Raw genomic sequence first — 11,838 nt, forward strand, 5'->3', positions numbered from 1 at the left:
TTCCGTTAAAAATAACCCATGGACTTGTTTTTTTATTTTAATGCTTTGTTTGTAGTAATGTTATAAGTTTAATGTTTCATGTAATGGTTGTTAGTTTAATAGTTTAAGTTTAATTCGTTGTTTTTAGTAATGTTTGTAATGTTTGTAATGGTTCATGGAATTGTTGTTAGTAATGTATTGTAATGTATCGTGAAAACTAATGCAATGAGCATTTATTAATTAAAATTAAACATAGGAGGTGCATCCAATACATACGTAATACATGAAAATAACCTAGTACTCACCTAATAAATTGAAATAGATATTAAATAAACGGGATATATTTCAAAATATTCCAAGGGGCTTCAAACTGGAATTCCAACCCGTCACTTAATGACTTGTATTCCTCCTTAGCAGCTTCCAAGATGACCTCCTCAGTAGCATTTAAACGGGTGTCATCAATTTTGGTATAAAGATCGTTGAATAATAGAACTTCAGTTTTCATTTCATACCATCTTGCTAAGATGTCTAGTTCGTCACGATCGTTTGTTGTAGTCATTCGGTTTTCAGCGTTGAAGATATTGGTTAAACGAGTCCAAAACATAGAATCGTTCAACTTGTTGGTCTCGTACACATGAATATATGCACGTGTAAGAACCAAGAACTCGTCATTGCTCCATGGTATAGAACTCATTTTTAGTGAAACAAAGAGAGTAAAATTTCAAAAATAATATATGAATAACTGTAACATCGTTTAGTAAACTGTTTTTTTAACTTAATGTCAATTTATAGTAGTTTATACACAATATCGCAGTCCAATCTTCTAATTTGTCTGCAATTCATAGTCCAACTTAACTGAAGACCGTAGTGTACTAACTGAGAACACAATAGATCACTATTCGAGTTGACAAGTCATTGCATCGAATGACAACACAATACACTGCTACTTGAGTTGACAAGCCATTACACCGGGAAAATAAGGAGTCGCTATAAATAGTTGTTCATATCCATTTTAATTGTATCGCATTACTTTTCCCCTTGCAACTATGGACTCACCTGTACCACATAGATGGAGCAACGAAGAGGAGATCGCTTTGGTTCAAGCTTGGATTGTAACTGTAGAGGAGGATTTTCCACCGGGTCCGCCAGAAGTTCGCGCTGGATCATTTTGGTCTCGTGTCTTTCATTTGTTTCACCAACAAATGGGGCGTACTCAATATCGAAGAAGAAGAGATGTCAAAGCGAAGTTTCTGGATTTGAAAATAAAGGTCAAACATTTTCAACGTATTTATAACGAGCTGGATAATGAACATGCGAATATGGATGAAGACATTCTCATACAGGTGGCTTTGGAACTATACTGTTTCAAATATGATGGTAGAGAGTTTACCCACGGAGATGCATGGAATCTTTTAAAGAATGTCCCTCACTTTTAATATGCATGTTGGTTAAGTTAATTGTTTTTCGTTAGTTAAGTTGCTTGTTGTTGTACGTGTGTTTTGTGAGTAGTTAATAAATCTCCCTTACTTTTAATGTATGTTGTTTCCTCAATCGCAATTAAAAATGAATTAAGATAACAGGTCCATAATCAATTCATTAAAACCTTAACCCATAACTAGTACATAACATGACATAAAATGCAATGCCGTACATACATAACTAATACATAATAATGGGTGTAAAGTCATAGTTCATACTTCATAGTTCAACTTTTTAAATTCATAGTCAAACTAGTTCATTTCATAGTCAAACATCACTGACCGACAAGACAAGACAATGTACTTGTATGCAGTTCATAGTTCAACTTTTTGAATTCATAGTCAAACCAGTTCATTTCATAGTCAAACATACTTGTCTGTAATAAAATTTCTTCTATAAATGGGTGTAAAGTCACTCCATGAAATTTATCTGTGAAAGTAATTCATATTTGATAGAATAAATAAGGCGAATGACATACTGTAATTGCCGAGGTGAACGTATCATTAGGATTTCGGGTACAGCTAAAAACCCAGGAAGATTATTTTACGCTTGCCCATATATGGTATCATGTTCTTAACTTCATTCATATTTACACCCTCATCATTATATGGCAACAATTCTTATTGTCAATGTTTAAATTTACAGGGACCAAAATGCAGGTTTATCAGTTGGGTTGATGAAGAGAAGGACCAATCATCTATGGTAATAGCTAAAGTAGCTAACTGTAATAAGCACTTTCAATCAGAAAATAAGAAGTTAAAGATAGCCTTGGTTTGTAGTTGGGTGTTGTTTTTGACAATTATTGTTTACAAGTTCTAAGCTTTTTAATATTGTTTTGATAGTTTTGAAGTTGTTACGTCAATAAATTGTTGTATTTGTTGTTATATTTAGAGCAGTGTACTTGTAACGTTAAAACAAATGGTGGTGTCGTTCTTATGTTGTAAGTATTGAAGTTACTACTAGGTCATTAAATCCAACATTCAATTACATATACAAATATATAATCCAACTACATAGGACCAAGACTCGACCCCCAATAAAATTTTGTCATCCGTTGGCGAAACTCTAAAGCTGCGTTCCTTGGGTCAATAAGTTCACGTATTGGTTGGCCTGAAACTAATTGTTCCATAAACATACAAACAAAAACACCGCAATCTCCCAAATGACTACTTTGTTGGGGAACATTTGTTTCGAAAATGAATTGCATATTTAATGGAATCCTTGGGATGTTCCTCCGGGCCCAATAGTCAATCTTGTCTAAATAATCTGCCACCCGAGCTTCAAATTTGGTAAAGGTTCCATCAGAGTTGAATTTTTTATAAGACCCTCTACCGAGACTGTCATAAATATGGACTTCCATTGACGCCAATCGTAGTTCCCCAAATAACCAGTGATTAGGGGATGAATGAATCGGCAATAGGACATGTATAAGGATAAAAAAAAATTATGTTTACATATCAGAATACAAAAACATAACGACAATAACGAAAAAATTTTCAAAAAATAAAATTCAGTTTACCGTATCAACATCCCACCAAGCAACCATGAAGTTGGGGTATGTAGCAATACCAACCATAAACGCCCTCCAATCGTACCCTTCCTCCAGAACATGGCAAACAAAAAAATTTGGAGACATTATTGTATGCCGATCGCTATCAAAACGTCTCTCCATCAGTAGTCTATACCAAATGGTGATATGCTGCACAAAATAATGATACTTTTGTTATTAACTAAAAAACAAAATACTTTTAAATTAATAATTTAAAAATTATTTTACCGCTGCCTCCAACCATCCGTCGTGTGTATGCCCAAACAAGGCGCTCCAAAAATCTCTATCTAACACCAAATTAAACAAACGATGTTGCACCTCATATGAATGAAATAAATAATTCTGGATCACAACCTCACCTTCTACATAAGGTTGCAGGCGCAACAAGGAGAAGTCGTGAACAACAGCAAATGCTGGAGGAGTACGGGGCTTGTTGATTTGATATCAACCTTCTTTTTTGGTCTTCTTTTTTGCTTCGGTGTCGTGTGCAACTAAAACAATTTTCAAATGTTTAAATCTCTATCTTTCAAATATGTCACATAAAAATAATATTCTATTATTAGGATATAAGCTTTTAAATTAAACGAATACCTCGGTGTAAGGAGGGCACAAATACTTTGATGGATTTCGAGCCCTCGGTCTATCGGGTGTAACTTCTTTGCCATCAAAACCATAAGCATCATAATAATTTACATTTCCCGTAATTATTATTTCATCTTCCTCCGACACCTAAATTAATAAGCAATAATCTCTAATTAAAAAATGTATCAATCTACTAAAAAAAATAAAATAAATGTAAGTATAACAACCTCTTTAGCTTCATTATAATCATTTACATCAAAAACATCATCATCAAATTTGTTCCTACTACAACTCGCATTCTCATTCCTCTCCTCCAACTCCTACATTAAAATTAACAAATTATAGTTATTAACGAAAGACACCTTAAAATTTAATTATTAAAATCGTAACTGTAATATATATAATAACCTTGTCGTCTTCAATATCACCAAAAAACGTTTTCATTTGTATTATTTTTATTCATCCCTTCATCTTCTACAACCTACATTTTCAACTATGAAATATGAACAAAAATTTTCAAATATGTTAATAAATTATAAAAAATGTAGCGTGTAACTAACCAGTTGATCAAAATTTGTTTGGAATACTGCATGCTCCTCAAAACTGATGTTATTCCATAGATCTTCATTATTCACTTCTTCAACAAACACCTCAGTAGGTTCTTGGTTCATAATCACCTGTTGCTCCAATGCATGTAGTCGTTTCAAAACCTCCTCTAAGCTGGGTTTCCCACTACGCCCACCTCTACCGTGAGAGCGACCACTAGACGACATACTAGACGAAGATTCGTCTTGTCTCCTAAAATGGTCCCGTACTGGGGATGGAACTGATTTCCGTTCACCATATACATACTCTTGAAATGACATATAATAACAAGATGTCATCTCATCATCACTCGGTGACATTTTATTTCTTGGTCGTTGTCCCTCCTAAAAAATTGAACATATTAAAAATGCATATAAAAGTATAATAATGAATTTTATTAAAAATAAAAAACATTATAAACCTGTGTCTTTGAAAAAATCTTGTTCTTATCAACCCATTTCAATTTTTTTGTGTCATTCCATCGTTTCATCCGAGGAATGTCTCTATTTTTTCTCAATACAAATCCACAGGCACGAACAGCCGGAAGCATCTCGTATATCCATATCTATAATTTTTACAATTATAGTAATAAAAGTTAAAATTAAAATAACTAACATAACAATAAAACCATTTAAATATAAATAATTTTTTATACCCTAAATGGAGCCGTAAATCCTGAGACGGAGTATTTTAAAGTTTGACGATGCTCAGGCAGTAATAAATATTTATTTATCTTATTCCACGTATCCTCAAGGTCTCCATAGGTAAAATCTCATAAATAGCTACCCCAAGCAAAACTAACAAAACAAAAAAATATTAGTTATAATATAAATTAACAATAATAATATGAAACTTTCAAAGTAAACAAAAAATACATGTTCCAGACATCCAAATTCTCAGCCAAAAAAAACCAATCTTGTGGCACCCGATCATTTATTTCTTTTCCCAAAAAACCTTCACACAAAATGTATATCAAACATACTCTAACTGCATCAGCGTCGCCAACTTCTAAGAATGGATGATTTAAAATAAAACTTTTCAGGTCACCGATTTTCACCGAACTATTTGTATGCTTCGGAAATAGACGGTCACGCAATAAACATCTTTTTTTACTACTAACTATTTTTCTGACATTTTTTCCCGATATTTTTAGGATACTCGCCAAAATTCAACTCGGTTATCAAACAAAACTCTTCCGGGCCATATACCATTTTCGTATCATCCACTCTAAAATATAACCGTTTTGTTACATCTGGAGATAAAACAACGTCCGGCCGTATCTGATGAAGAAACATCTTGTGAAACAGCAATCCGTCCCTTTGTAAACGAGGGACGTCCAACAAGTAACCAAATATTGTTTCTCTAAAAATATCACGTCTGACACCATCTAACACATCAAATAATTCTCATATGTTACACTCCGATCATTTTAAGTTCACAATAGCTTTAACATTTAAATTATTAGAATGATGTTGCACAAAAAACAATAACATATTAAAAAACTAAACAACTATTTCATTTTAAAATATCAGATTATTAAATGCAATAATAATCCAACATTCAAATTACAAACATAAACAATAATAACAATACAAAAACCAACATTTAATCAATAATTTATATATTTACGCTGAAAAACAATAACATACTATAACAATTTTTCAACTTAAACAACAACTATATACAATTTTCCAAGTTATACGACAAGTATACAAATGATTTTTAACTTTCAAATTAAATAAAATAACATATTCTAACCATACTATAACAATTTTTCAACTTAAACGACAAATATATACAAATTTTCAAGTTATACGAAAAATATACAAACGACTATTATAAACATATTGTAAACATTATTATAACCATTTTTCAAGTTATACAACCACTTATACGATAAGTATATACAATTTTTCAAGTTATACAACAACTATACAAACGACAAATAACATATTCTAACCATGCTATATCAATTTATCAACTTAAACCACTAACCAAACATATTGTAAACATTATTGTAACAATTTATTTAACTTTGAACTTAAAAAAAATAACATATTCTAACCATTTTACTAAATGTACAACTAGCCAATGCACATTCTACGCAGTCTATACTTGTACATTCATACAACCACTAACAAAATAGCATTAAAACTTCAAGTTTACTAATAAATAATATTAAAACTATCACATACAACAAATTACCCAATCACAAACAATATAATTTCATTTTTTTACACTAACTAATACAATAAATAATAAAATAATAAAAACATATACTAAATAAATGTTAATTAAAATATAAAAAAAGTTAAAATCTAACCATATTTTCGGGATTGTTGAAAAAATCGTCAATTTTCTTCTAGAAATCGTCACAGGGAATCGCCGAGAGAGAGAGTTTTTCTATATTGAAGAGTGAAAAATGAAGGGAAAAAAACGGTTTTATACTTTTTTTTCCGGAAAACCGCACGTGAAAAACGAAAATCGCAGATGGACTATTCCATCTGCGAATGTACAAGTGCCTAAAGCACAGCTGTGCTTTAGACGCTTGTACATTCGCACATGGAAGGGCAAAATCGCAGATGGGTCATTTCCATCTGCGATTTTCGTTGTTATTTTTGCAATTTTTATTTTTTTGGCTAAATTTGTAAGGTAATTAATGTATTTGGCTAATTTTGTAATTATCTCTATTTTAAAATTTAAACATAATCCACACTAACGTTCCATTCTTGAAGAAAGGATGATTAAAAAAATGAACCAACTTTGCATGTATCTTTGGTTTTGACACAATGTTAGTCAAGTGCTTTGGTTGATATTAGTACAGTAACTATAAAAAATACGTAAAATAAGTTACTCTTAACTAGTTGTGTACCCGCGCAAAGCGGCGGCGACGAATAGTTTTTGGATGGTGATTAGTTTTCTATAAACATGTTATGCGTCCACAAATATCATGCTCTGTTAAAGTATATATAGTGTTCGTTGTTGTTTTCGATGAATAGTTTATGGGTGACTATTAATTTGTTTCGCCGAATAGCTTCCTTGCAACGTTTAGTTTCATTTCGTAAATGTGTCATATTCCAAAAATCATGCAACACATCCACAATTTGTTTCCATTAGATATTTGTAATTTGAAGTGTAGAAATAACTTGATTGTTTATCATACTTAAGGTCGTTGAAGTTGTAAGGCCAATCAAGAGCCAATATAGTTAGTTTCTGTGAAATCTGCTTTGGTAATCCATGTCTATGTGATTTCATTCGTTCTTTTAAAAAATGAGAATACATGTCATAGTGATGAAAGGTTATAAGAAAATTATCGTCAAAGCTGAGTATATACGGTTTCCTTTGTGAAATAGTTTTTATGTGGCAATTAGTGGCTTTCAGTAGGAGGTAATTACTTATATTTGGACAAATAGTTTCCTTGTGGCAATGATTTAAAACATGTTATATGGAAGAAAAAAAATATGAATGTGTTAATAAATATCATTGATCGGTAAAATCTATCTAAAATGTAATCTATATTTTTTTGAGTTAAAAATAATTGTATGCATCTAGTTTGAGTTAAAAAAAATTATATTGGTGTTTTTTATAAAATAAAAAAGTTTATTAATGTTTTTTTGTTAAAACCAAAAATACTTTATTTTTGTTTAAAATAAAAATATGTAAGTACGTTGTTTTTTTGTGTTAAAACCAAAAATACTTTATTTTTTGTTTAAAATGAATTTATGTAACTAATTTTTGTCAAAAATAAAATAATATTGTTATTTTGAGTTAAAATATTCCAATTAAAAATAAATATTTCTTATTGTTTTAGTTTAAAAATAAAATATACTTTACTTTTTGTTAAAAATAAAAATACAGTATTATGCATTTTGTTTATTTACTTTTTTATGCCCATTTCTATTTCTCAATTTTATTACTCAATTACCACAAAGAAAAATAGAAGGGCACTAAAAATGAGGCAGTTTTGGTCAAGATAATTAAAATATGAGCATAGCATTTAATTTACATCAACCCTCATTATATTATTGACATTAACACGATTTATATTAACATAATTCTAATAAAAGCATTTATTGTGTGGCTTTCCTATGTTTAAAGAAAAATATCAAAATATTATTACCAACAAGGTAACATCTTTTAAAAAAATGGTAAACAGATTGGCATAGAGGTTAACAATAAAGAATTTAATCAAAGAATAATTCAACCTCCTTCATCCATTGTTTATTTTAACAACTTATATATAAAGAGGGTGAAATTTTACAAACATACAACTACTCAAACTACAACAAATAAAGACATGTTGCAGTTGGATTTAAAATGGGTAAAACAAAACATAACATACAACAACAACACAAAAATCTAAGATCCAAAAACCAACACCAAACTTGAACCTTCATGATGTCTTTCAAAAACAGAAGATGAAGACTTTCTGAACAACAATTTGAACCAAAACAAACCTAAGAAGCCTACACTAATATCATTGATAAATGAAGATAATTTCCCTTTACTTCACTACTAAATGTAACATGCAAAATGATGTAAGAATTACCAACAAAGTGCTTGCAGTAACAACATATTCAAATGTGATTCAACCTACTTTTTACCTTGCTGTAATATACTTTTGTGTTAATCTTTCTGCTTCAGCTCCATTTCAAAATCACATTTCTTTAAAAATTTGCACCAGCACCACCAATGTATTTTATCCATTTCATTTTCACTTATAATTTCGTCATGGATTGATGACCAAACTAAGAGATTTTTCTTTGGTTTATGATTTGACCTGCAAGAAAACATAGATTTTTATCTACATGCTCAAATCAATCACTTTTTTACAAAAATTACAGTTTAACATATACATTGCAATCCAAAAAACAGGAGTTTTTTGGAAACTACCTTGCCAACTCAAATACTATAGAGAGATTATAAATGAACCTATCTCAAACAACAAATTTCTTTCATCTAGAAATCTACATCCGAGTCTTCTCCAACATGAGCCTCCATTGGTCACATATTTGTTGTTTTTTGTTCAATATCATCGTTTCAAATGAGTGTTGCACTTACTTGTTTAAATACGACATGCTTGATCGTAAAAAATTCAAATTGTAGCTAGAAATAAATATCTCTGCAAATGAAATTTAAAATGACCAAATCAAAAACTGTATGTTTATGAAAAACAAAAAACTCATCCAATAAATAAAAAGAAGTAACCATCACTCTTGCAAAACCCAAGGTCTTCGAACATCTTCCAAAATTACTTTTGTAATAAAAACTGGATCCTAAATAATATTCTTAAAAATCCGCCTATTTCGCTCTCTACAAGTGGTAAACAAAAGTGGAATGATTAGTTTTAGATTATCATTTCAAGATTTTTAAACTCATGCCACCTGTTAAAACACAACACCACATGTTTATCGATCCTAATTAATTTTTTTTGGACAAAATGAGACTATAAGAATAGTAACGTACTTTTTGTCATTGGAATATATTTCAACCACTTATTCCCATCACGAAAAGATAACAATTTAACCAACATTCTTGACCATGTGTCCTGCATCCTAGCATCTACATCTAAAAAGAAAACATTTATTATGCACTAAAAGAAATAAATACTCTGTAAGCAAAAAAAATGGTATGCTGTAAAAACTTACCTGAACAATGACAAAAACATTGAAAATGAGAGTTTTGTTGCAACATATGGGTCTGATCCCTACATTTACAAACATAGTAGCATCATTTTGCTATTGGTTATGTTGCTTTTATAATATGAAATACAAGAAATAGAATTGTATATTTGTATATCAATTGAGTGTTAGTTGTTTGCTTTTAAAATGTTTTTGGCATAAATTACAAACTTCTCATGCGCCAACCTATTCAGAATATTAATAACATGGAGTTATTACTCCAAATGAAACACAATATCTCAACCTTTAAAGTAAATTACAAAAATAGTCCATGTGCTTTCTGATTTGGACCATGTTTGGTCCAAAATTGAAACCAGTTTCAGTTCTTGTCTGAAATTAATTGTTTCTTATTGATTTTGGTTCTTGGAATCTTGAAATTAGGACAAAAATTTATACAGCCCCTGAAATAAAGACCAAAATCAGGAAGTGCAAGTGACGAAAATAAATATAATAAGGATCAATATTGAAAAATGTTTCATTTTTTTACTAAGGTAAAAAGCAAAAAGCATGGAGACAAAAATAATCATACCAGTACTTAATATGCAGAGAGACGTACTGTTCAGCATGCTTCTGGACCTTCAATTCAGTAATGAAATCATGTTATGGTTCTATTGAACAACAAAATGTATAAAAAGTAGAATTCCTTCTTCAGAATAACACAACAAAATAAATCTAATCAAACATGAGGGGCTTTCTTCCGCTGCACATGTTTTAAACAGTCTAATGAATGAAACAAAGGGAATCACCAAAAATATTAAAACCTAATGGTTAAGGCGTTGTCTTGGATATCTATTTCAAATAAAAAAAATTAGAAAAACAATAGTGCATATCTAACTGAAAAATAGTTTCAAAGAAACAATCATCTTGATTTACACTCATCATTAACTTTTAGGGAAAAAATCAGTTTAAGAAATGTATTACCTTTTTTTAGTGAAGAGCATAGCATAGGGCATAATGTTGAGCCACCGGTTTGCTGGCGGAGATGGGAGCAGCAATGATGGCGGTGTCGATGACGATGAGTAGTGGCAGGATTAGAGAGTGAGTCAGGAGAGAGAGAGAGAGAGATAAGGATCGTGGTGGGGGTTCGTTGCAAGAAAATCACAGCGCTCAGATACGGTGGATGGTGCAAGGTTGGATACAGGATGGTGTTGGCGTGTTAGAACAGAGGAATAAGGACAATAGAAGCATAACGATTACTTTGGGGTGTTTGGGATTACTTTTGATGAAATAAAAGGACTTTTTGGCTAGTGATTTTTTCCAAAAGAAAGTCTTTAAAATGTGTTTGTATTTGCTTTTAGGATAAAAATCATCTTTTCATGTTAAAAAGTCACAAAAAGATAGGATTTTGTGACTTTTGAAACACTAACTTTTCCTTTTATACAAAAAGTTATTTTAAAAGATCTTTTGCATTACCCAAACATCTTTTAGCCATTTTTTAACTTTTTGAAAAAGTTAAAAGACAAAAGTTGTTTTAAAAGCTATCCCAAACACCCCCTTAGGCGGATGAAGGCAGTCCAATTAGGGTTTTTGTGTATTTGATTGAGAGAAAAGGTGAATTTAGGCATAAAAAGGAGAAACAAAATTAGTGTGAAATCTGATTTAATTCCGAAAAGGTTGAAACGGATACGTTTTATCTATTAGACGACAATGATAACATGGTTGTCCATAATGTAATACGTGTTGTACCTCTTAAATTTCAAGAAATGTTGAATATGTTTTATATAATAGTAAAGATATTGGCTAACCAAATAATCAAAGCCTCCAAATTCGTTATTTGATTATTTGTTGTAATTCAGGATTTCTATTTTTTCTTTTCGAACATCATTGCAAACAGATATAATGGAATTATACCAAGGGATCAAACGAAGACCAAATACATATCAACTTTTTTCATATACTAGGTTTTTATTTTGTTAGCTAGTTGTCATATAGACAAATCATTGAAATTAAGGTTGTTAAGATCTCAGTCAACTTGTTGTAGGA

The 11,838-nt window shown here is 30.7% G+C and overlaps 1 protein-coding gene across 12 annotated transcripts; it reads right to left on the minus strand.

Annotated features, from left to right (window-relative positions):
• Nucleotides 1–8,654: 8,654 nt before the first annotated feature.
• On the minus strand, nt 8,655–11,027 carry LOC145109894 (uncharacterized). Of its 12 annotated transcripts, none has more exons than XR_013709304.1 (7): nt 10,777–11,027; nt 10,385–10,431; nt 10,100–10,256; nt 9,641–9,742; nt 9,383–9,487; nt 9,236–9,296; nt 8,655–8,954 (listed from the first exon to the last, which is right to left on the minus strand). XR_013709304.1 is itself a non-coding variant. In XM_079047016.1 (7 exons), the coding sequence occupies exons 4-7, from the start codon at nt 9,866–9,868 to the stop codon at nt 8,801–8,803; spliced, it is 363 nt and encodes a 120-aa protein (XP_078903142.1). In that variant the 5' UTR covers nt 9,869–9,881; nt 10,100–10,256; nt 10,412–10,431; nt 10,777–11,027; the 3' UTR covers nt 8,655–8,800. The 12 variants fall into 12 exon arrangements, 11 of the variants coding, with proteins under 11 accessions (XP_078903142.1, XP_078903143.1, XP_078903139.1 ...); XM_079047016.1 differs by lacking the exon at nt 9,383–9,487 and adding an exon at nt 9,823–9,881 and having other exon boundaries at nt 10,412–10,431; XM_079047017.1 differs by lacking the exon at nt 9,383–9,487 and adding an exon at nt 9,823–9,881 and having other exon boundaries at nt 9,641–9,736.
• Nucleotides 11,028–11,838: the final 811 nt, after the last annotated feature.

Source organism: Lactuca virosa, chromosome 4, assembly GCF_052849685.1.
Source record: "Lactuca virosa cultivar CGN04683 chromosome 4, Lactuca_virosa_CGN04683_v6, whole genome shotgun sequence".
NCBI lineage: Eukaryota > Viridiplantae > Streptophyta > Magnoliopsida > Asterales > Asteraceae > Lactuca > Lactuca virosa.